This window comes from Anolis carolinensis, chromosome 3 (genome assembly GCF_035594765.1).
Source record: "Anolis carolinensis isolate JA03-04 chromosome 3, rAnoCar3.1.pri, whole genome shotgun sequence".
NCBI classification, from domain to species: domain Eukaryota; kingdom Metazoa; phylum Chordata; class Lepidosauria; order Squamata; family Dactyloidae; genus Anolis; species Anolis carolinensis.
Genome location: NC_085843.1, coordinates 252,330,724 through 252,357,406, shown reverse-complemented (window position 1 = coordinate 252,357,406; position 26,683 = coordinate 252,330,724). Strand labels below are relative to the sequence as shown.

At 38.7% G+C, this 26,683-nt stretch overlaps 1 protein-coding gene across 3 annotated transcripts; it reads right to left on the bottom strand.

The window, feature by feature from the left end:
* Nucleotides 1-1,250: 1,250 nt before the first annotated feature.
* On the bottom strand, nt 1,251-26,475 carry daw1 (dynein assembly factor with WD repeats 1). Of its 3 annotated transcripts, none has more exons than XM_003218257.4 (13): nt 26,304-26,475; nt 23,069-23,141; nt 21,109-21,253; nt 18,035-18,093; nt 14,060-14,182; nt 13,705-13,804; nt 11,777-11,884; nt 10,642-10,748; nt 8,236-8,338; nt 5,933-6,047; nt 5,634-5,710; nt 3,997-4,159; nt 1,251-1,622 (listed from the first exon to the last, which is right to left on the bottom strand). In XM_003218257.4, exons 1-13 carry the CDS (start codon nt 26,467-26,469, stop codon nt 1,588-1,590), a joined length of 1,374 nt encoding a protein of 457 aa, XP_003218305.2. In that variant the 5' UTR covers nt 26,470-26,475; the 3' UTR covers nt 1,251-1,587. The 3 variants fall into 3 exon arrangements, with proteins under 3 accessions (XP_003218305.2, XP_062832683.1, XP_062832682.1); XM_062976613.1 differs by having other exon boundaries at nt 21,109-21,248; nt 26,304-26,372; XM_062976612.1 differs by having other exon boundaries at nt 21,109-21,286; nt 26,304-26,369.
* Nucleotides 26,476-26,683: the final 208 nt, after the last annotated feature.

Here is a 26,683-nt window from a genome sequence, read left to right as displayed (position 1 = left end):
ATTTATCAGCTTTTCGGCTCTGCTCTGAAGAAAATATCTGGATGAAATTATCCCCACCCTCTGACATACACTGTATTTCTTCACTAATGAACTATTCTAAAATGAAGGAGTTTAAGAATTAAACGGAAGGGGGTGTTGAGGTAAAAATGATAAAAGCAAATAATTTTGTATACAAATATCAAGTCATATTATTCTTCAGTAGCTCTGTAAATTTGTTAAATAATTGAGAATCGCCCATATCCCCTTTTGCATTAAGAAGGGAACCAAGATTATTAAAAAAAACCCCTAGATAATGGTTTAGGCTCTCAGACACAATGCAGGTTTGGCTGCACAACCCAAAGCAGAAGTTTCTCACACTTTGTTAGTTCCTTTCTTACCAATCAATATTTATCAGTTGCAGTTGTTCCTTATAGAATATGTGCACCTTCATTTTCCAGGACTTAAAAATACTGTGCCTTGCTCTGTAGCATACCTCATATTGGCCACTTTCACAATCATGGGAGGGAAAGCATAAATAATACCAGAAGATCTACAGAGTAATGCTGAACAGGGAAGTCAGGGTAGGTTGTCTTCCGATTGGCTTGACGTTTTCAGGGCAATACAGAAAACAGGATTAAACTGGTGGCATAAGGAATGTGGAACTCAAAAGATTTGGAACTGCATGCCATATAGATTTTGAATTTCATGCCAGCACCAAAATCAGCATCTGGTTGGTATACACAAATGCGGAGGCAATCATTTTAGTCTGTGAAAGAGACCAAGATTGGAGAAAAATAATTTGGAACAGTTGCCATAGGCAATAAAAGAATTAAGTGAACAAATAGGAAGCATGGTTCATGCATCCAGGGCAGCATGGCAGATGATAGAAGCATAAATTATTCTACAATTAGGATGGTTTCCGGTTTGTTTTCCCTATGTCCTCTCCTTCAGTTCCTGATCACAGAGCGGCCTGGTTCTTCTAATTCTTCCCCTAAAGGTTAGCAAGAGAACATGGCATAAACCAGGCTACTATGAAGCTGGGTTTTCATAGAGAGAATTCAGTTAATACTGAAGGTAGAGAAGAGAGATTTGCATCAATTTTTCATTACATTACTACAGGTCCAGTCCTTGCTCTAGAAATGATCTGTTGCAGTGAGAATGAAAAACTCAGCATATGATTTGCAACAACATATAATATGAACGTAACAAGTAAAACATTTCTGAGATTTACTTCCCAGTATGTAGTAATTACATGAATAGTTACAATATAATAGCTTTTCAAATAGTTTATTAACCAAAGATTAAACACACCGAGTATATTCAACTAAACATGTGATAAGCATCCAGGTAATAGTTAAGATCATGATGAATATCCCCATCTCTACCACTACTGGCCTATAGCTTATTGCAACTTAATCATTTAACATATTTAAAGCCAATATAGAACCAGCTAACACTGTTCAACTCATGAGTTCAGGAAACAGATCTATTTCATTAAGGCTAAAAGAGAAAAGAAGACACACAAAAAGAGTTTTAAAAGGTCATAGTGGTTATTGTCTATAAATTCACCATACGAAAGTTGTTAGGACATTCAGTCAGGCATTATCCTCAGCGCCATATCCTACATGTATTATCTTTGCTACCTAAAAGAAAAACATGACAGGGTTATGGAAGAATGCTTTGTATGCAGGATTATTCAAATTCAAGTCATACTATCTTTAGTATAAAAGAATGTCAGACAGAACAGCTAGCAATGACCCCCATCCTGATTTCTGGGAGAATATTTTGATATAATAATAATGATAATAATAATACTTTATTTTTCTATCCTGCCACCATCTCCCCGAAGGGACTCAGAGCGACTAACATGGGGCCAAGCCCAAAAGAAGCACAAGATATAACAAATTAAAACATGTAAAACAAGGTCAACACAACAATCAAGAAAATAAACAAATTCAAACACAATTATACAATTAAACCATAATAGTCAGATAAAAGATAAGGTGATAAAACAACTTCACCACCAATGGATAAAATGGGGGGGGGGGTGTCAAGTCAAAAAGTGCGTAGTTACCAGACCATTTAATAAAGTGCCTGGACAAAGTGTCACAGAGTTGTCTGGGAGAGTTTGGGAAAGGATGGGGTAGGAAAAGAGATAAAGTGCAAAATAACAGTGTGTCTGTCTGAGGGGTCTGTCATGTCATTGATTATTCAAATTCACACTGGAAAAAGCCATGTTTTTAGCTGTTTAATAAAGGCAGACAGGGTTGGGGCCAGTCTAATCTCCCTAGGGAGGGAATTCCAAAGAAAGTATAATTTTAGCTGTACTAGTAATTTGGTTTCAAATAAGCCAGTTCAATAACACAAAAGGCAGATAATCAAAAGATGCTATTTTCTTCACAATAGTACCCCTCCATATCTTGTTACTTTCAGCTTTTAATGCCACTCTTAAAGAGCTGTGATAGGGAAGAGGGATAACTCTACTATATGGATTCATGTGGGGCCAAAATTGTGGATTTTGATATGACCCCGAAGTCAAGGATCATTCTGCAGAGAGAGGAAAGCACCAATGCCTCCGCCAGCCATCCCTGGCCACCACTAGCATTTCCCCACACAGGCATTCAAAAAGCCCAGAAGCGGTACCATAGTGGAGAAGAAGAAAGTGATTCTTTTGGCTTCTCCAGGGATGGACTAAGGTCTTGACTTTTGCCACTTGAGTAAAGACAAAGATAAATCACAGAACTGATAAATCAATCAGATTTTGAGTTGATTCTTTGATTAAATTTTCTTGACTTATACATTAGTAGGGTAGATTGGAACTCATATCAAGAAGTGCTGGTGTGTTGAGGGCCACCACATGATAACCCTCTGTTTTAAAGTGTGTGTGTGTGTGTGTGTGTGTGTGTGTGTGTGTGTGTGTGTATATATTTCATGTCAGGAGCAACCGGAGTTGCTTCTGGAGTGAGAGAATTGGCCGGCTGCAAGGACGTTGCCCAGGGGACGCCCGGATGTTTTGATGTTTTACCATCCTTGTGGGAGGCTTCTTTCATGTCCCCACATGGAGCTGGAGCTGATAGAGGGAGCTCATCCGCGCTCTCCCCGGGTGGGATTCGAACCTGGCAGCCTTCAGGTCAGCAACCCAACCTTCAAGTCACAAGGCTTTTATCCCCTAGGCCACCGGAGGCTCCTTTAAAGTATATTGAAAAGCACAATCAAATGCCCCCTAGGAGGCTCAGAAGGTATTTTTGCCACAATTCACTCTCCCTCAGCCAAGTGCAGGAAAGAACCTTTTAAAAACTAAAAATGACCTCTGGCCTATGGAGTTTTAAAACAAGGCAAAAATGGCCTCCATGGCCCCTGGAGGGTTTGGGGGGATATTTGGAAACAAAAAAAAAGAGTTTTCACAGTGGGAGTATGTATGTGGTGGGTAGGTTTGCCCCCCCCCTCTCTCTCTCACACACACACACACACACACACAAATTTGCTGGGGGCAATAATGTGGCCACCTAGCCTCTCAGTTTACCACCTGTGTGCTAGCAACACAATTACGTGATGGGAACTGCTCTCCCCCACCACATTCCTTGTAGCAATGTTTATCAACCACCTTAACCATCAACATATTTGCATCCAGGATGAAAGTGTAAGTGATGGTTAGAATCTAAAGACAGTTTTAATATATCCACCCATGCAATGTATTAATTCCTTTAATCCATCCACCTGTCATGAAGGACCATAGTTCAATGATTATAAAGAACTCACATTGACTTATTGCAGTTTGATGTAAACCACTATGCAGATCTAAAACAATTAGTCTGATAACTCCGGCAAAACCCATAGATGAAACAGCACATTTTGGTCCAAAATCAATTATGTAATATGTCTATAAAAGAGGACACCAGTCATTGGGAACCCCCCCCCCCCCCATTCTTCCACATTGCTTTAGCTCTGTTCACCACTACTGGTCTAAAATCTGAGTGAAATAGAAGTGTGACAATTTCTGGACAAGATGCTAGTTACCTGTAATAATTATATTGCCCTTGTAGTTGAAAGCGCATGAAAATATCTCATCATTGTGACCTTCTAATATTTGAATACATTGTCCAGTCTGTGGGTCCCAAAGTCGAGCTGTCTTATCGGAACTGGCTGTAAGAATACGACTGCCTTGAGGATTGAAGCAGATCTTTAAACAAAGATAAAAATTAAATTTTTTAAAAAAATTTGCCAACAGTAATATTCCGTCCACCATGATTCACATCTGCACAGTTACACTGTCAACTAACCCAAAATAACAGCCTCTGAATTCCATTTGGCCTTTGATTTGTATATAAATTCAAGTACTGATTCAGACAGTGAAGTGGGCTGAAAAAGAATATTCCTTCCCACAACTAGCTAGGGGTTCCTGACTCACTAAATCTCTCAGAACAGGAGCTATGTCATGTGTTATTTTGTGGAATTGAGGAATTGTTTTAAATACAAAAACACAAACGAATTCGTGTGTAATGCTTATGAATAAATTGGGTTTTCATGACAAATATGTGTTACCTTTACCTTTTAGCCTGAAGTCATTCTGGCTAAATGATTTAAGGTTGTAGTTCAAAGCAGTAACTTCTTCTATCTCTAAGGAAATATCTAAAATTCTTTTAATGATCAAGTATTGGATGCATTATCCAAAGTGTGTGTGATTCTCTTGGCAACTTTGTAAACAACAAACAAAAATGTGAACATAGCTAGTAGCCCTCATCTAACAAATCCATGATCTCTAAACCTTAGGGAGATAGCAAAACAGGAGGAAGAAAAATCATAGTGATCTATATGTAAAATTTTGTTATATCAGGATTGAAAGGATGTATCTGTACCTTTAACAGATTTAGATAGAGGAGCTTCAAGCAGCAGTTTATTACTTCACAAGGTGCACATGAGGCGGAGAGGGAAGCACTGCAAAAATTGCCTTTTACAAAACAATTAAAGGTAATAGAAATCTGTGGGGATATTATGTTGGCATACCTTCAGGCTCTGCCAGCAATTGCAGTTTCTACCTACTTCCCTAATGAAGTACTCAGTAATCCCTTATAAAAACAACTTCCCTTATAAAAACAACGTGTGTCCAGGGTCAACAGGCTATTCTAAATGCTGCTTCCACCCATGACCTAGAACAATGAATGGAATTACCACTGCACATTGCATTAGTTCACAACACTGGAGGCCATCGTCTTTGCATCTGGCCATCAATAGCTGAGGTGTATCTTTCAAGTCAGGGTGGTAGGAAAAATGCTAGCTTCTTTATAATCCATATAAAAATATCTGTCATTGATTACTGCTGTAAAATCGCAGCAAATAAATGCGTCCTTCCTTAATACTGAGCTTAAATGAACTAACAATCATTGTACTCTCCATACTAGTGACACAAAGGAGCTATACTCTAAGTAAAAGCAAAGGTGAATGGGATATTGTCTATGATCGAACAGTAAGCAATCATTATTTGTTTTTGCTATTGTTGTTGTTGTTATTTCTTAACCACCTCTCTTAGAAACAAACAAAAGTACTCTAGATCAATGTAAAGACTAGTGGCAGTTTAGCTTGTTTTCACTGGAATTTAAAACCCATTTTTTGACTTAGGAGATCAGCATAGAAAAATGAATCAGTATAAAAGATACCTTCGAAATCTCCCCTCCATGACCTTCAAGTTTTGCAATACATTTTTTTGTTTCTGCATCATAAACTCTTGCTGTCCCTTTCACGGAAAAAGAGGAAATTCAATTAGCACAGGTATTCCTAGTATACACCGCTGGAATCCTACACCACTTACTTTGGATTGAAGACCAGTAAACTTAGAAACAGGTGGGAATCCCTATTGCTCTTCCATTACTGACAGGTTGGTAATATAGGGTGGTGAAAGAGTATTTTATTCTGCCACAAATACACTTATTTTTTATCAGTTAATGAATTCACCTACCATCAGCTGAGGCAGTTGCAATACGCTGGCCAGCATAATCAAAACAAACATCTAACACTTCATCATCATGTCCACTTAAAGTTGCCACCCGCTTGCCAGAGAGGGCATTCCACTGCTGCAGTGGAACAAAGCATTAAATAAAAGCATTAGTCAAAAATGCAAGCAAATAATAGGTGATCAAAAGGAGTCTTTGAATCATTTAATGCATGTGTAGCCAGTCAACCATAATTTGTTGATTCAGAAAAGCAGCATAACATTTATTTTGCATGACACAGTATCGATGCAAGTGAGATATCTACTAGAATTCATTTCATTCTGGTGGCTCTTTCATAGAGCCATCTGGATATGGATAACTCTCCACATGTCAGTATTTGCCAATTTTTTATCCCCTAGATCAGGTTGGGCTATATGTTGCTTATAGTCTGTTTTTAAGCAGCTGAAAAGCTGTACTTCAATCCACCTGGGGAGAACCAGTTTTCAGAAGTGGTTACATTTATTAAGCCCTGATGTATTTCAGAAACCAAGCTTCCTTCCTCAGGGGGGTTCAGTAACTTGAAAAAATCAGTGCATTTGCTCTCTCATTATGGAAGTGCAATGGAGTTTACTCTGGCAGTCTGCCAAGTGCTCGTGAAGGAGGAAATATTCTTTTTAATCCTCTGATGTCTATTGCTCCTACTTATAGTGAGTGCAAAATGTGCCAGTAAGACTGAGCATCATTGCAATTGAGGGTACTGAGAAAGAAAAGGGGGAGGCATTATTGTGCACAGGAGAGCCCCCCCCCCCCGAGATTTTTTTTAAAAAAATACCAGCAAAATTCTTTCAACATCTAAACAGGCAAGTACTCCACAAAAATTCTACACAAATCAGATGTGGAATGTTGGCTACAAATTAGGAAAAAGAGGTGGCGGGAAGCGATGAGGAGTGTAATGGTCTTTTTTTTAGAGTCTGGTTGTCAGAATCAAACTTTATGTTGCATATCTCACTTGTATTCACTTAGTAGTGGAAGTTAAAACTGTATTATTACTCAATTTCATGCAGGATATTTTTATACTTGAAAAGAAATGCTAAAATAATCCTACACACTATCTATTTACCTATCTCTAATAGTGGCAAAGAAGTAAAGCATTCCTGGGAAGCCTAGGAAACAACAAACAAGGGTATAAACCTTTGTTTTAACTTCTGTTTTATCATCTTGTGTTTTAAACTGTGTATATTGTTAATGTATTTGCGCTATAACTTTTGTAACATTGTGAGCCGCCCCGAGTCCCCACGGGGAGATGGTGCGGGGTATAAATAAAGTATTATTATTATTATTATTATTATTATTATTATTATTATTATTATTATTATTAGGAATACATAGTGTGAATTTTTTAAAAGTTTGTCACATATTACAAGGTGAAATATACTAAGGGTTGGATACAAAATGCATACCACCACCAGCAACAACATGAAATAATTTCTGTCAGGACATTTCACCCCAGTGAAAAGAGGGGGCAGGAAGCATCTGCTAATTCTCTAACCAGTGGTTCTAAACCTGTGGCTTTCAACTCTCAGAAATCCTAACAGCTGGTAAACTGACTGGGATTTCTGAGAGTTGTAGGTCAAAACACCTGGAGACCCACAGGTTTAGAACCACTGCTCTAACTCCATTCATCTACTCAAATCTTCCCACAAATTACTACAGAAATCCAGTAGTTTTTCTCAGGACAAAAACAGCTGCAAAGTGATGCAGAATTGACTTTAGCCCCTACCCCATCATCCATCAAGACCGATCCCATACATCAAATGCCTTTTGGGCCAGAAAAAGGCCTTCTGTTTGCAAAATCTAGGATGAGATGCTACATCAGTATACATAGCTATAATGACAAAATTCTGTTGTCATAGCTACCTTTATCAATTCTACCTCCCCAAAATCTTTATCTAAAGCCAGGCAACATTCCAACCAAAGAGTTTCCCAGGCACTGCAGATCAAGGGACTGGGAAATAGCAACTGCAGCAGTCCCCTGGTAATGGGCTACACTATGAAAGGCAGCTGGAGGGACTCCTCAAGGTGCTGCTGCAGCTGCTTCTGGGACAGCACTGCAGCTATCATTTCCAGCATCCTAATGTCCAATGCCTAGACTGGGGTGCTCCTTGGGCTAAGACGTTTGGTGGATCATGCTTGGTCATTAATAACTGTAAACCTGAATCCAAAAAGCTGTCATATCGTAAATCCATTTTAAAACTGCATAAATATTTAATAACATTCTAATTTTAAAGTCCAGATCCAACCCCATATTAAAAGGAACCACCTTTCTTACCATGCATGTTTTGTCCATTGAGCCAGTGATTATCAGAGTACAGTCCCAATTGAACTGTGCACTACTTATTTCTGCACGATGCCCTATTAACGTATGCAACCTCCTGCCATATAAGAGAATCAAAATTATATAAAGATATAAAATAAAGATATGTATTATACACAGACATATAAATGAAAGAAATTCTTATTCGCTGATAGTGTGATAAATATCATAATTTAATGGGACTTCTTTCCAAATAAAAGAGTATAGACTTACAAGCTTGATATTAAAATGTGGTCTCCATTTGCAAATTTCAAATCCCAAAAATCTAGATAAAAATGTCCAAGGTTTCAATCATACTTTCTATTTTCCAAGAACATACCAACATTCTGCCTGCTCAATATATGATCTTGGCCATTGCATTAATCATACATTTTGGTAAATGAACATATTAATAAATGTAAAACCAATATTTGGAAAAATGTGTATTAGATATAATGAAAATCAAGTCATCATAACTGACTAAGCTATTCACTCAGGGACTGACTCATCAGAGCCCTGAAACACAATAATCAAAAGAATTTGAAGGGAACAACCTGGGAAAAGCAGTATAATGAGATATATTACATCTTTTCTTACAGCAATGAAAGAAAAAATGCAAGATAAATGTTACTTCAGTGGTATTACATGGGTAACATCTCTTATTCAGTATGGTTTTATTTTATCTGCGAGTGCCTGGAGGGAACAACATTGCCTTCGTGCTCTTGATAGTCTATGTCCAATTACCTCTGTCTAATAACTGATTTAGCACCCACTACTCCATAGCTGACATTTAGGAGAGCGATCTGCCAGTATCAAGGGAACCAGAAAAAATCACTTTCAGGCACTTTCCAGTATATTTCTTGTTGACAGGAGCAGGATCTAAACAGCACCATTGAGACAAAACAACTAAAGGGTATTTTTTGGCTGGGAAAAGTGATTATTGAAATTATTTCCCACAAAAAAACTGGGGCTTGGGTTTCTGGAATGACTAAGGGCTATATAGGAGCCCCCTCCCAAAAGGCTGATGAAAAATAAACATCATCATAATAGCCACATCAAGGAACATACTGTATTTTCATAAAACACTTCACATATTTGTTCCTGTTTTTACTAATACAACAAATAACTCAGTGAACCTACAGTCATAACTTATTCAGATGATTAAACCTGGATTAGTATTTAGCTTCTAAAAACTGTCACGATCCCTTTTGGAATACAAAAGTTATAAAACATTGAGTTCTAAAAAACAAATCCTTATACCAATCAGCATGTAAGTCAATATGTATGTGCATACAGACACACAGATACATCTACAGACACACAGATACATCAAAAATGGGCAAACTGTGGTCCGTAGGCCACTTGTGGCAGGCACCCAGCCCCTTGTCACATGGATGATACAACAAACATCTACAACAAGTGGCACTGTTCAGCCAGAGACATTGCAGATTATTCTCAAACCAAGAAGCAAAAGGTAAAAGTGACAGTAACTGAAGCTCCTTCACTACGGTAACCAGCTCTGAACATCAACTGCTTCCTAAATGACTGGCTTGTTAGATGTTAAGAGTCATGGGTTTTGCTAGCCTATATCTTTGCTTCTTTCTGGGGCAACCTACAATGGAGTGCATTTATACTGAAGAATGACTACAATTCAAGACCATTTTAACTGCAATGGCTCAATGTCTTACCCTCAGCCCCAGAGGACAACAGCAAAATGATTCTGAATAACTTCTGACAACACCTCATCTTAGGTTTGCCATAAGTGTGAAATTATTTGAAGGCAAATAACAAGAAAAGCCCACAAATCAAAGGATTCCACAAGATGGAACTGCACTATTACAATTCCACTTTAACTTCCGTGGCAATATCCTGTGAAATCTGGGGTTTGTTGTCATCATTTGCTACAAAAGCTAGGGTAAATATCTTCTGAAACCTCAGAAAGCAGCTACAAATCAGTATTGGTAACCAGAGCCAGACCAGAAAGGAAAGCTGATGTACTGTCATTATTTTGGGCAAACACACACAAGAAACTGCCTCAAGTGCAGAATAAAGCAGCATGTAAATACTTTAGAGAAATCAGAGAAATTAATACTGGTGTAGCAAAGGATTATTACTTTAGCAAGACAAATTTTCCAATGTTTAACTTGGATGCTCTGCATAATTCACCAACATGGAGAAATATTAGCTTAGTTCTCTGGCCGAGAGAACACAGATCTATTGCTAGGGAGAAGCATAGAAGAATTCATCTTTCTGAATTCAAACAAGCTTTTTATTGGCTAAATTGTATCATCCATGTGAGCAGAGCAAGGCAGATTCAGAATCAAAATGTCTGTGTGAAAGATTTCTTGTAAGCATAAAATAAAACAAGGCTACAAACAGTACCTGCCCGTGTCAACATCCCATACAGCAACTGTGTGGTCAAAGGAACCTGTAATGACCCTATCTCCTGTGGTGTTAAAGGACAATGCAATAATCTCTGCAGAATGCCCCTAAATTTTGAAAAAGGATTTCAAAGTCTTAACAAAGATATTAATGCAGACATAATATCATATACAATATTTATATACACATTTTAAATGAACTTTTTTTAGATGACGAGGGAGATATAGTTAGCAAAGAACTAAGGGAACTGGAGGTTGAGAAGAAAAAATGTCTTGGTTCTTACATCTATTTAATCTTATTATATTTCAAGGGGTGAGGAACCTTTGGCCTGTTAAATGTTTTGAAAATGTTAAATGTTCCCATAGTCCCCTATCATTGTCCACGCTGGATAAGTTTAATGGGAGTTGTAGGTCAAAACCTCTGAAGGGAGAAAGATTCTCCATTATTGCTATAACCTATCAAACCAAATTGAATATATATGAGATAAATAATGGAAAGAAAACAGAAAACGTAAGGTATGATGTGGACATAAAGCAAAGGAAATCTACATACCACAAGTTATTTATCAATCTGACAAAACATGTTGCTATGAAGCAGACCCCAATGACAAAACATTTTAAAACAATTATATAGTATCTTTGAGTTAGCAGAGTCACAGCTCATTATAAATACATTTAATAAAGTAGTACATTCTAGTTTATGGTAAAGGCAATGATAAGGGCAGTGAATTAGGAAAAGTAGGGCACATGGTTCATGGTAGAGTTGTGTACATCTTTATATAGACATATACCTCACTCAATCCCACTGTGCTAGTAAATTTCCCCCAAAAAATGTTCAAACGTTAGTTTACATTCTATTCATACTTAAATACAGTTAGATTCCGCTAAACAGAGGATTTATTTCCAAATTGATATGCATAAGATTTCTATGTATACAAGCATTCTTGCTTTGTGTTAAATATCACATTTTTAGTCTTCCTTTATGTTGGTTTAATGCATTATTTAACTACAGTTGCTAAGAGATCTAGAGAAATTCTTGCCTCTGACTTTTGCAATTTATAATTAAGATATGTTCTTTCAACTAAAGCTAGGAAAATAACAGATCACCACCAGAAAAATAAAGAGCTGCAACGCACTGTTAATCTGACCACTTCTTCTCCACTCTGTATGTCCCACAATTTAGCTGTAGTATCCATACTTCCAGTAGCAATCAATGTACTTTGAAGGTTAAAGGACAAGCAAACCTGTTAGATAAAAGAGATAAAAAGAGCTTCACACAAATCCTTGGCTTTCCTATCTCCCCTTCTTTTTTGGTAGAATGACATCATGGTATAATGACAATAACACTACTTCTGTTTAATGCTTGTGGACTGTTTATAGACCAATACAATCAAACATGCTGACTACAGGATCACAAATCTCTACAAAAAGACATCTTCCTTTCTAAATTGTTTTGAATATTTTTCCAGAGTCGAGATGAAAAGGTCAGGTACCTCTCAGTACCTGAATATTTCATCATGTTCTCTAGCTTTTCTTTCTAATTTTAAAATCAGCTCTTTGGTTACAACTTTTGAAACCCAAAGGCAACCATACAGACCAAACTGGCAGCAAGATTTAATGACCCATACAAACCAAACTGGCAGCAAGATTTAATGAACAGCCACCATATTGAAAGGAACACAGAAACCTGGGTTTCTTTGCTACTTCCAGGATTGTTGGTTCACAGTGAAACTGAGACTAAAGTTCAGAATCTCATGTGATGACACAGGAGAGTATGTAGATATGCCTTCTGTTTACTTCTATACTTCCAGGCCTAGATTGACAGAAAGGGCTAGGATTGTGTAGGGATGTCTTCTCTTCACTTTTGTACTTCCATACCTAGGCTGGCAGAAAAAGAGAAACCAACTCCACCACAAACCACAGAAGTTTTTCTTATTTTGTAGGCACTACTGACATCACACACAAATGACAAGATTTGTGGATCAGTAAAAGTGTTTAAACTTCAAGATTTGTTCTGCCAGAAAGAGGAAGGTACCTTGCAAGGATTATTTTAGTTTAGTTTACTTTAGTAATTTGGAAATGGAAAAAAGTATTTATGTGATGCCTCGTAACAAGTGACCAGAAAGATGCATTCAAGAGATGCTCACCATAACTCTACTTGAAGTGAGTTTATGGGAATCTTTAAATTTGGCTGTATGATTGAGAGTCAGATTCAGTCAAGGACAACACATAACCTGCATGCAGTCCCTAGGCCTCCCAAAAACAGCATCACCAAAATTCAGATGTAGGTATATTGTTGAATTTCAATGGCATTGCACACACGAGGCCTAAAGTCTATGATAAATCCCATGAGGACAAACATAGTACCTAGACACACCAGCATTGCCCAATCCTGCTTTAAACTCGATGTTCCCAATAACAAGTTCCAAGTAACAAAACCACATTTCATCACATTCTCTTCTTTGTAATATCTAATATCTAATTTCCCACTCTTGCCTAACTGCATTGCTTACCAGTGACATGGACAAGGGCAGTATTTTATATGACATGATACATGTTATATTCTACTGGATTTTATGAAGAAGGGAGGGAGAGAAATCATGTAGAGGAATATCTTCTTATTCAGGATATCTGCTAAACACTGAGATGAGAAGAAATTTCAGAGATGTCTACTCAAATCAGAGTAGCATCATCCAGTAACTGCATTAACATTTTAATTTGGGTGACAGTACCATCATACAAATATAAACCAGGACTAACATTACTGATGTCATGAGAACCAATCTTTTTTTAAAAAAAAATCTAAACAATTCAGAGAATCATGCAAAAAAATGAAACCTTTAGCAGTTAGTACACAGTTGCAACTGATTAACATTAAAATGTTTTTTCTTAAATGATTCACAATTAACTGAGTACAAATTATTTATCTGCATTTCTTGAAAATAACATGTTCCCATTAACAGAATTGAAAGAAAACCAGAAAAACATATTTGATTTTAAACTGGTTTTGGAAATATAGTTCCATATATGGAATTATAATGTTTGTCAAAGGTCCTATACTCACTATTTCTGCAGTGTGTCCTCTAAAGGTATAATAGCATTTTCCTGTGTCCACACTCCATAATTTGCAGGTCTTGTCAAAAGATCCTGTAGCAATCTTGTCACTGAAGTGAAAAAGATCTATTGCTTGTATTAGGAGAACAATTATTTCCATTAATAGAGATACAATAAAAAGATATTCCCATGAAACAGAACAGAAGAGAAAAATAAAGTGTGGCTTGTTGGAAAAAAGGAAGAAACCATTTGCAGCATCAAAGATGCAGATCTTTTCAAGGCAACAACTTGGGATTAGGATCAACAACACATTTTACATTTTTAAGACATTATAATAAAGTAACTAATTCTGAAAAGTTGCATACCCATAGGGATTATTGAATGCAATTGCATATACCACATTCCTGTGTCCTTCCAGGGAACGTAACTCTTCTCCTGATGCTGTGTCCCACAGTTTGCAAGTTCTGTCATAACTTCCAGTGATGAAGCTAAAATGGACAAAACAGGAGGTAATTTTAAGGGGTATGTTTCTTATCTCTTGGTTTAAAATATAGCTCATTGAAAACAATTGTTCTTTCTACAATGTAAAATTCCTTAAGAAGAAATGAAATCATACTGATTGAAATTCCCTAAATACTGAGGAGTTAAATAGGATATGACACACTACTTATAGGGAACTTCAATATGTCAATGCATTTATATTACTCCAAACTGTTACTGCCATTATAATCTGTAAACTTCTACTCAGACATTACTATCATGAAAATAGAAACTGGACTGCACCCTGAACTTATGAGTCTGAACTATTTGACTCTGTAACCTACAAATCAAAATAAATACAGGTTTAGAGCCTAAACCTAGTTTCTGGTTGTGATGAGAGCTCGCAATGATGTAAGTGAGTGGTTCTCTGCCATTGGTGCTCCAGGTGTTTTGGACTTCAGCTCCCACAATTCCTAACAGCTGGTAAGCGGGCTGGATTTCCGGGAGCTGAGGTCCAAAATACCTGGAGGAGCAAAGGTTGAGAGCCACTGATGTAAATTATATTGTTGTAGAGTTTTTCACCTACAACATAAGGAAGTCAACTGCCCATAAAAAATACAGATTGAGTCTTCCTTAATTGAAAAGCAAAAATACTCCCAAAAGAGTTTGCAAACAGCCACCCACTTAGTCACATGTCCAGTACCCTCCGAGTTCTTCATCAAGGATCCTTAGGGGCAAGTGACCATGTGCTCCTGCAGTTTGCAATACAAAGGAATGCTGAAACTAAGACAAGTCAAACACGCATTCTGGACTTTAAGAGAGCTGACTTCCAAAAAATGAAGGAATTACTGAGCGGCATCCCATGGACGCCAATATTAAAAAACAAGAGAGTTAAGGATGGATGGGAGTTTTTCAAAAGTGAAATACTCAAGGCGCAAATGCAAACAGTGCCAACAAAGAAGAAAAATAAGACAAATGCAAAGAAGCCAGAATGGATGTCCAAAGAACTTCTAACTGAGCTAAAGCTCAAAAGTGACATGCACAAGAAGTGGAAAAGGGGAGAAATCACCAAAGAAGAATTCAAACGTATAGCCAACACCTGTAGGGAAAAGGTTCGCAAGGCTAAAGCGCAAAATGAGCTCAGGCTTGCCAGGGACATAAAAAACAACAAAAAAGGTTTTTTTGCTTACGTTGGTAGAAAAAAGAAGAAAAAGGAGGCGATAGGGCCACTGCAAGGAGAAGATGGGGTGATGGTGACAGGGGATAGGGAAAAGACAGAACTGCTTAATGCCTTCTTTGCCTCGGTCTTCTCACAAAAAGAAAGCCATCTTCAACCTCAGCAACATGGAATGGACGAAGGATTGGGGGAAATCCAACCCCAAAGAGGGAAACAAGTTGTCCAGGAACACCTGGCCACTCTAAACGAATTCAAGTCGCCAGGGCCAGATCAGCTACATCCAAGAGTATTGAAGGAATTAGCGGAAGTTATTTCAGAACCACTAGCAATTATCTTCGAGAGTTCTTGGAGAACAGGAGAAGTCCCAGCAGATTGGAGGAGGGCGAATGTGGTCCCTATCTTCAAGAAGGGAAAAAAGAACGACTCAAACAATTACCGTCCGGTCAGCCTCACATCAATACCAGGCAAGATTCTGGAAAAGATCATTAAGGAAGTGGTCTGCAAACACTTAGAAACAAATGCGGTCATTGCTAATAGTCAACACGGATTTACCAAAAACAAGTCATGCCAGACTAATCTGATCTCTTTTTTCGATAGAGTTACGAGTTGGGTCGATACAGGGAATGCCGTGGATGTAGCGTACCTGGATTTCAGTAAGGCCTTCGACAAAGTCCCCCACGACCTTCTGGCAAACAAACTAGTAAAATGTGGGCTAGACAAAACTACAGTTAGGTGGATCTGTAATTGGCTAAGCGAACGAACCCAAAGGGTGCTCACCAATGCGTCGTCTTCATCATGGAAAGAAGTGACAAGTGGAGTGCCACAGGGCTCCGTCCTGGGCCCAGTTCTGTTCAACATCTTTATTAACGACTTAGACGAAGGGTTAGAAGGCACGATCATCAAGTTTGCAGATGACACCAAACTCGGAGGGATAGCTAACACTCCAGAAGACAGGAGCAGAATTCAAAATGATCTTGACAGACTAGAGAGATGGGCCGAAACTAACAAAATGAAGTTCAACAGGGACAAATGCAAGATACTTCACTTTGGCAGAAAAAATGGAAATCAAAGATACAGAATGGGGGACGCCTGGCTTGACAGCAGTGTGTGCGAAAAAGACCTTGGAGTCCTCGTGGACAACAAGTTAAACATGAGCCTACAATGTGATGCGGCAGCTAAAAAAGCCAATGGGATTTTGGCCTGCATCAATAGGGGAATAGCGTCTAGATCCAGGGAAGTCCTGCTCCCCCTCTATTCTGCCTTGGTCAGACCACACCTGGAATATTGTGTCCAATTTTGGGCACCGCAGATGAAGGGAGATGTTGACAAGCTGGAAAGCGTCCAGAGGAGGGCGACTAAAATGATTAAGGGTCTGGAGAACAAGCCCTATGAGGAGCGGCTTAAAGAGCTGGGCATGTTTAGCCTGCAGAAGAGAAGGCTGAGAGGAGACATGATAGCCATGTACAAATACGTGAGGGGAAGTCATAGGCAGGAGGGAGCAAGCTTATTTTCTGCTGCCCTGCAGACTAGGACACGGAACAATGGCTTCAAACTACAGGAAAGGAGATTCCACCTGAACATCAGGAAGAACTTCCTCACTGTGAGGGCTGTTCGGCAGTGGAACTCTCTCCCCCGGACTGTGGTGGAGGCTCCTTCCTTGGAAGCTTTTAAGCAGAGGCTGGATGGCCATCTGTCAGGGGTGCTTTGAATGCGATTTCCTGCTTCTTAGCGGGGGGTTGGACTAGATGGCCCATGAGGTCTCTTCCAACTCTACTATTCTATGACTCTATGACTCTATGGAAAGAGAAGAAGAATGACTCTGCTTAATTCCCCTATAAAAAGCAGACATCCCAGACACTTCTGCTCTTGTCTTCCACCTGGCCATTGGTGGTGCATAGCAGAGCGAATGTTCTGCAAGCGGCCGCTAGGGCAATTATGGAGCAACCCCGCCTGTATCAAACCCAGAAAGAATGAAATACTTGTTTATGGGAGAGGATGTACCCTTCATTCACAGTGATTTTGCTAAGAAGGCAGAAAGTGCCTCCTCTCCCCTGCGTTGTCCCACATATGTTGGAGGATTTTGAAGATTCCAGTGGCTGTCATTTTGGTGTCACCCCCTCTAATAGTGTTACTTGATGCAGTCTGTACCTCCTAATAAAACTACTGGCAAAAGGTTTTTTTGAATGCCTCGACATGAAAATGGTGGCAGTGGAGGCCAGGAGTGGCTGGCATTTTCCCCTGTCTGTGGAATGTATCTATGGGTTTATCTATCAATTTATCTAAGGTCATATCAAAATTAGGGATTTAGCCCCTCCCCCCAAACCTGCCCTTGACTTATATGTGCTGATCAACTTATAGATGAGTATATACAGTATGTCTTAAATATATCTAAACTCATAATAAAAAGTCAATAAATAAACTACCCTATTAAAACAGCACTATTTTTTATCTGCAATTTGATTTCAAATTGCATTGTACTTTCTTAGTGCTGTAAATTGCTTTGCATCTCAATCAAGAGATAAAGGTGGGATAATTATAACAGCAAAGCAACAATTCAATCTGTGTAATAAAGTGCTGTGGATCCCAGGCGAGAAGAAAGGTGAGATATAAATAAAATATGAAGAAAAAGAAAAAATATTTTATATTGAGAAAATGCACTCTGAATTTTAATACTAAAACTTACCAAGAACCAGATTTGTTGAAGGCAACATTAGTCAATGGCAATATATGTGCTCGAAGTACCTGAAATTAGAAAATCAACTAAAGTCATTTACCATTTTCCCCTTCCATGAATTTTTGCCATCACTAATATAACTGCATATAGATTGTGCAGTTATATTAGTGGTGTATCTTTGAGGTGGAATGATAACATTACTTTAAAATCCATAGTATAAATGGATAACTGGCACTCCAGGATTCCCAAAATACCAAAATACATTTGCAACAGGTTTTTTCCCATTAAGTATTCAAGAATGGATTTAAATCAATAAGAATGTGACTATATTGTGCTCAGATTAAATGTCCTTTCTATTAGAGTATTCTACACTTGTAATATATTCAAAAAGCAATTAAATTATGTTGCCAAGCTGTCTACTATACTGGGAACAAACAGACACAAGATGCTATCACTCAAGAAACTGCAAAGGCATAGGTTTACACCAAGTTTCTGTCTCCATGTGAGAGGTACTGCTGACAGCTGCAATGTGAGATGAAGTGAAAATGAAAACGATCCAATTTGCATTTATACTCTACATCGCTCTAATTATTCCTGGCAGAGGACAAACAAGCTCAAACTGAACAGATTTCATTTACAGAACACAAAAATAACTTATTGCAAAGGGATCTTAAAGACTAACTGAAAGAAAGTAGTAGTAGAGTATGTATGAACAGCCACAGAAATGCAAAACTTGTGAGTATGGTGATGAGGTGACAAGTTCAGTTTTAACAATGGCTGTTAAAGGACAAAGGCAAAAGGAAAGATGACATGGTGAGTAGAGGTCAAGGTAAGTAGATAAACATATAAACATTAGAAGGACTTATTGTGATGTAGTAATATACCAGATCAGAAAACCATTTTGCTATACATTTCTAATCTTCCAGCTACTGGATCCGTATGGGAGCTACCATTCTCACAAAACCACACAAAAATACTTCCATTAATTAGCACATAAAAAGAGATATACTATTTCCCAAGAAAAGTTGCATGAATAGCCGTAGTGGCAAAAAATCCACAATAGCACATTTCTTTTTTTATTCATTCCAAATGAGATCAAATACATGTTAGCAGCTTGATGAGAATACTTTAAAAAGAAGAAAGTATTGACCTTTCAACCAATAAACAAATGTATGGATGCTTTTCCACATACAGATTCCTGCTGGTTCACCGCAAGGAGCAGGTACAGCCTACATATTCCAATTTGGAAGAAGCATAAATTTTAAGATTTGTGATTTGTGATTTTAAGAGTCTCTGTCCATGGTAAATTACTTAGCCATGTAGTTACATAATACAGTGAAGAAATTAACAGCAAACAGCAGTTTATGTTCTCATAAACTAATGGTAAGAATCATAGAATCATAGAATAGTATAGTTGGAAGAGACCTCACGGGCCATCTAGTCCAACCCCCTGCCAAGAAGCAGGAAATCGCATTCAAAGCACCCACGACAGATGGCCATCCAGCCTCTGTTTAAAAGCCTCCAAAGAAGGAGCCTCCACCACAGTCTGGGGGAGAGAGTTCCACTGCCGAACAGCCCTCACAGTGAGGAAGTTCTTCCTGATGTTCAGGTGGAATCTCCTTTCCTGTAGTTTGAAGCCATTGTTCCGTGTCCTAGTCTGCAGGGCAGCAGAAAACAAGCTTGCTCCCGCCTCCCTATGGCTTCCCCTCACATTAGTAAGCATTAGTCAATTTCCAAAAGGGGTCCTCCTTCAGTAGTAAAGAAAAAGAAAAGTAGTGCTCCCTAAGAAGAAATGGAAGACCCAGGAGTCATGGGCTGGAATTCTCTCTGCTAAGATCACCAGAAGTTAACTAGCAAATCAAGAGTGCCATCTGGTGTTGTGAAATTGGTAGTGCGATTCATGAAAAGAGGGGACAACCAGTTACCATCAAGCAAAAATACCTCCAACTCCATCACATCTAGAAGAAAAGCTGAGTCGGAATGCATGTATGGGCAGTCCCCAAGTTACGAACAAGATAGGTTCTGTAGGTTTGTTCTCAAGTTGAATTTGTTTATAATAGATACATTTTGAAAGTGTAGCTCACTTAGGGAAGACTTAACACCCCCGAGATGTTTTTGTTTTCCTGTCTGTGGCCCTGTTCAGAAGACTTGAGCTCACTTTCTGTCCCTGTGATAATTAGATTTTGAAAACTTTGATTTGTTATAGAAACTAGGATTGGTGATGAAGCTTCAGTGGAGACACCTTTTCCCCGTGAGAACCCTTCCTACCTAGGGATAGGTTCCTCTCACTTCCTGCTGTCTCATCCCAGTTTTTAACTATTAGTTGTTTGTAAGTCGAATGTTTGTAACTCAGGGACTGCCTCTATGAATACAACTTTTAAGGGAGCAGACATTTCAATGTATATTTGCACTCTTGCCACGACTGCAAATGAAACTCAACTTAAAAGACGGCTGTCCCAACCAGGAGATATTTGTGCATAGCAGGGTACTGGAAAATCATGTAGCCAGCCCCCTCCTACCAGCAGTTGATGCTATAAGGTGAAGAAGCACAGGCTCCTAAGGGCACTGTAGCAATTCTTCATCTTAGGGCACTTACTGGTGTGAGGGGAATGGTCATTTCATTCTACTGTGTCTCACTTGGAATCAGCACAGACTTTCATCATTCCAGATAGCCTACTTACTTTAAATATATCCCACCAATTAGAATTTTTTCCAGAAATTTCTAGCACTGTAGAGTGAGATCTTAAAACTGTTTACACACCAAGACATCTCACATTTCTTATGGTCAAATTCTTTTTCTAGCTTTGCCTACCCCTTTTCTATGAATGCCTGCACTGTGTATCTGAACATTTATTTGAAGGTTTAATTTACTGCAATGCTAGAAATTTCAAGTCTGGAAGAACATTTTCTTTAGACGCGAGAGAAATCTGATTCAGAGGGACAATGTCCTCACTGCACCACTCCCCCAAAAGCTATACACTTGGCTGAATTGGCTATACAAATATGAGTTTAAATTAAAAAAAAAAACCTTTCAAACTATAATATACAAAAGCAAATATCATAAACAGACTCAAAAGTCTTACCTTAAAAAGATGGAACTTGTGGTCGACTGGTTGTCCAAGCTTCTCTTGTAGTCGTAGTATCAAATGTACAACTTGTTCTTTACGAGAGGCTGTGATAAGGGGTTCTGACTTTCTAATATCTTCTACTAAGGCTCCTACATCTGTACTGAAGTACATTTTTAAACAACATGTTCATCTCCTGGCAAACATGCACATTGTATAGCATCATGTTTTGATTGTTATTTTGATTGTCTATTTTTATGGTATAGTTAACTATTTATTGTTAAACTTTTACTTGCTCTTTGACTTGCAAACTATTTTGTGGAAAAACTGGATAAAATTTTTGAAAATAAAAATAAACATTCATTTCCACTGCACTTAGTGAAATCGACTTCTGGGTAACCTTTTAAAAGCCTGTAAGTCTTATTATACACACACAGCATTCATATTATCCAATGATGCCAATTCATTATTGTTACTGGTTTTAATTTCAAATAGCGTGTGTTCTTGCCAAATATACCTCATCTTCTTAGAAAAAACACTTTGACATTATGCTTCTCAGAGGTAGTCATGGGGGTTAAATTTTCTAAAATTGGAAAACAAAAACCCTTTTAAAATAACCTCACATCTTTGGGAATGTTAAAAGGACATTATCACTGGGAACAAATACACAATTTACAGAACTGGTTCCTGTTTATAAAACATTGTCTTAAGGATGTTCTTGCTAGTGACGGATAAATGTTCCACTTGGGAATAATGTCCGTGGAAGAAATGGAGTTGTGAGGAATATTCTCAGGAATCAGTAGTGATGTTTTTAAGCAACTCACCTGTTAGGTGCTGTTAATAGATGATATAAGCCAATCTTTCTTCTGAAATATTATTGTGACATTTTGGATTTAGCTCATGAACACACCGAGGATAACCATAAACCCCTGGCTAAGATCCTTGCTTTACTACTTTATTAAGTATACCAAGGATATTGAGAAGAGACAGCATAGTGTAATGGTTTGAGCATTAGACTATGACCCTGGAGATCATGGTCTGAATCCCTGCTCTGCCATGACCTTAGGCACATCACATTTCATCAGACATTTCATCAGAAAGCAAAAGGCAATTGCAACCCTCCGAACAAATCTTGCCAAGAAAACTCACCTTAGGGTAAAAATAAGACCAAAAAAATGGGATACAACGGGTATCATTAACTAAATTGCATCTCTTAGCCTGACCTCCCTCCCATCCTGTTTTATTGGGCAGTAGCCACTGTGAGTGACAGAAGTCTGTTCTTTGGGACAGGATACCCGTGTTTCTATCTCCCTCTTGTTAACAATCTCCAGTGCGGAAAGAGATGGAGATATAACTATGCTATTGGAAGATTGAAAAAGAAGATTGGAAAAAAAAAATTATGACCAGCTGTCTGGTAAATAGTGCCATGATCTTGAATGCAAGTACTATGAATTAAAATCATTTATGGATGTGTAACGCTAGGTTACATTATCTGTTACAACAATAATAAATTCCAGCCATTGCCTTATTTATATTTTGAAAAATCTACTTTGTGTTCTCTTGTGACTACATCTAACGTCAGAGGCTTACATCTTAATAGAATATCTGTATATTTTATCTATCTCAAACACATATCATGGATAACAGACATCTTATTACAAAGCATGAGGTATATTTGCTTGTTGCTAGCCTATACCCAAGCACTAAATTCCATGGCTTCCAAAATTGCTGTCACATAAGTGGCCATGAAATGAAGCTGTAAATCGTTGAATTTACAACTATATAAAGTTCACAACAAAACTAATGGTTGTACTGATAGCAATGATAAGGTACACAGTATCAAGCACGTAATTTCAAACGAATATGCCTGAAAGAGGGTGGTGTATTGTGGGTCTTTTTAACTTTTCGGATTTGTATGCATCACCTAAATTGTGTGACAATATGTAATTTTACATCATACAAAATATATAATACTCACGTTGCATTCAGATCTAGTAAATCTATGGATTTGGTTTTCACTTCCCCGCCTTGAACATATTCCAGAATAATCCCTGTGAAAAAGTACACAACAATTATTAAATCAATATCAAATGGACTTCTATTGGCAAACACTACAAAGGTTGACCTTTCTTTTGAGAAAACCCTATTGATTTAAGCAGCACCAATTATTTAATTCAAACTATGTAAGAAATAAGCAAGAGCCAGCATGGTGTAATGATTGAAGTGTTGGACTAATACTCTGGGAGACCAAAGATTTCAATATATTCTCAGCCACTGAAACCTACTGAGTGACAATCAGCAAGTCATACTCTCTCAGCTTTAGAAGATGGAAATTAGCAAATCTCCTCTGAACATGATTGGCATAAGACAGAAATAACTTAAAATCACACAACAAAGAAATGAACAGAATTAAACAAATATCTTGTCATGCTCTCTTAGGACAGTGGTTCTCAACCTGTGAGTCCCCTGATGTTTTGGCCTTCAACTCCCAGAAATCCTAACAGCTGATAAACTGGCTGGTTTTTCTGGGAGTTGTAGGCCAAAACACCTGGGGACCCACAGGTTGAGAACCACTGTCTTAGGATTTGCTTAGGCAAAGAATACTCAAAAGCAATTTTGCTAGTGCTTCCTCTGTAATGCAGCCTTCAGCACCTGGTATTCATTGGCAGTCTCTCATCCAAGTAATAACCAGGACTGATCTTGCTTAGTTTCCAAGATCAGACAGGATCTGGTGCCCTCAGGATATTCAGGTAAAATCACATGTTTCTCCGTGGTATTGCAGCTCGCAGAATTTCTTCCTGTTGCCTATGATGCCCAGAACTGCTAGAACTTTTAGTCTAATATCTGGAGAGAGGTATTATTCCTATTTTTGCTTTAGGACATAAGTTACACAGCAAAGAACACTGTGATGGGATTTCTGTGTATGTTCCTCATATTTCATGTTACACAGTAAGCTGCTTTGGAAACTTTAGCAAACAATTTATTTCATGGCTTAATAACCTCCTGTTCAAAGGAGAAATATAAAGGTTTTCACAATCCATGAACAAACACTTGGGAACATTTCCGGTGGAATTCTATGCCAGTCTGTTTAGAAGTAAACCCCACTGCGTTCAATAGTGCTTATTTCTAGGGCCAGCCCTACACTGCCACATAAAATTCAGATCATCAGCTTTGAACTGGATTATATGGCAGCGTAGACTCATATAATCCAGTTCAAAGCAGATAATATGTATTATCTGATTTAATAATCTGGGTTATATGGCAGTGTAGAAGGGGCATAGGTTAAACTGCATAGAACTGCAGGCTCTATATTGGTTTCAATAGACTCGTTACAATGTTTGCAAAGAAAAATAAATATTGCAACATTCCTGCAGTTGCAGCTGAAAACATCATATTGATCATACATATGGAATTCAGAGTATCTCTCATATCATTGAAATATAGAACTGTTCGGCACAAAAGGAATAAACAAAGGAAGAAAACGACACAGCTGGGAGTGGACAATGATATTCAGCCACCATCCTGTCCTTCCACACATATCACCCAGGATATCAAGGAAAACAATCCACAATATCTGCTTTGAAATGGGTTATCTGAGTCCACACTGCCATATAATCCAGTTCAATGTGAGTTTTATACATCTATGTGAAAGGGGCCACAGTGTGGTTCCAAAGAATTTAGGAGGCTGGACTATGAAGGTGTGGAAAGCAATTTAATATCCTAAGTTGCCTTTTAAACATAAAAAGAAAATGCAATGGAGTGTTAATGTAATGCAACTACAGCCCTTCCACAAAGCCATATAACCCAAAATACCAAGGCAGAAAATCCCACAATATCTGCTTTGAACTGGGTTATCTGAGTCCACATTGCCACTTATTCCAGTTCAAAGCAGAAAATGTGGGGTTTATTCAGCTGTGTGTAAGAGGCCTACAATGTAGGCTAAATAGCTTCCTAATTCATGCAACAAGATAATTCCTAATGGGTATTACAATCCTAGATACATTTATTAAAAATAAATTATAGCGATTTCTAGGCATATGTTAAATTCCTCCTCTGGCTTTTCATAATTGGGGCTGCAGTCTTACACTCACCTGCTTATTTGCTTATTAGAAGCTTTTTCTATCCTTTCTTTAAACAGACTGTTGAAGGCAACTTAAGGTAAAGGTTTCCTCTTGACATTAGTCATGTCCAACTCTGGGTGGTAGATTGCTCATCTCCATTTCTAAGTCGAAGAGCTGGCATTGTCTATAGACACTTCCTACGTCATGTGGCTGGCATGACTCCATGGAGTGCCATTACCTTCCCACTGGGGCAGTTCCTATTGATCTACTCACACTTGCATGTTTTCGAACTGCTAGGTTGGTAGAAGCTGGGGCTAACAGTGGGAGCTCGCACCACCCCGCAGATCCGAACCACCAACCTTCCCATCAGCAAGTTCAGCAGCTCAGTGGTTTAACCCATTGCACCAATGCAGCCCTTGAAGGCAATTTGTTTAGGATATAAACATGCACACTCCACAAATACTGTGGGAGTTTTCTACTTTCCAGGCAAAAGACAAAATGAGCTTTGGAAATTACAAGGTGTCTCAAAAATGTATCCACTGGGGTATGGTGCCAAGACATTCCCATCTCACAATGGATACCTAAATCCATGGAGGCCCAAGTCCCATTATATACAACTCCATAGTAAGATTTTGAGTGCATCTCCACTGTGGAGGTAATGCAATTTGATGCTTTAATGGCGGGCCCTTCCACACAGCCATATAACCCATAATATCAAGGCAGATAATCCCCCAATATCTGCTTTGAACTGGGTTATCCGAGTCCACACTGCCATATATCCCAGTTCAAAACAGATGTGGGATTTTATACAAAGGTGTGGATGAGGCCTGACGTGGCTCAATACTATTGAATCATGGAAGTTGTAGTTTTTCATGTTCTTTATCTTCTCTGTCAAATCGTCTCACCAAACTACAACTCCCAGGGCTCAATAACATTATTCATTTATGTAATGTATACCCTTCTCCGCAAAGAGTGCTGTTGCCTCACCAAACTACAACTCCCAAGATCGCATAGCATTGAGATGTTGTTAACAGTGGTATCAAACATTAATTCTACAGAGTAGATGCACCCCAACTTTCCCCCCAACTTCTGTCCCATCCCCTCACATCCAAGTTTCCCCGTCCCGCTTGAATATCCTTCTCTGTTCCGCACCCGGAGGGTAGTATCGCAGCAAGAACCGCTTCAGCTTCATCTCTCTCCCGGAGGCTGAGGCCTCTGAGCCGGCCTCGTTGCCATGGAGACCGGGCAAACCAAGGTGGGGCGCACTGCGCAGGCGCGGCCGGGTGCCGGGTCCCTTCTCCTCTTGGGAACTGGCCATGAGGAAAGGCGGCTTGGAAGCGAGGCCCCGCCCCTTTTTGGTCCTGCGCGTTGCTATGGCGCCGCTCCTCGGACGGGGGCGGGGCTTACGCTTGGTGACATCATAAAGGGCTTGGAGGCAGGCATTCAGAGAATAGAGTAGTCATAGGCAAGCGGCTGAGGAGGAAAAGGAAGGGGCCTGAGGCCAGGAATTGTGGGAGTTGAAGTCCAAAACA

Coding starts and splice junctions, on each gene's coding strand:
- daw1 (XM_003218257.4), bottom strand. CDS start 26,469: ATGGCCAGTTCCCAAGAGGAGAAGGGACCCGGCACCCGGCCGCGCCTG. Junction 18,094..21,108: donor ACAAGTTCCATCTTTTTAAG/GTAAGACTTTTG, acceptor TTCTAATTTCAG/GTACTTCGAGCACATATATT. Junction 13,805..14,059: donor GCATTCAATAATCCCTATGG/GTATGCAACTTT, acceptor TTTTCACTTCAG/TGACAAGATTGCTACAGGAT.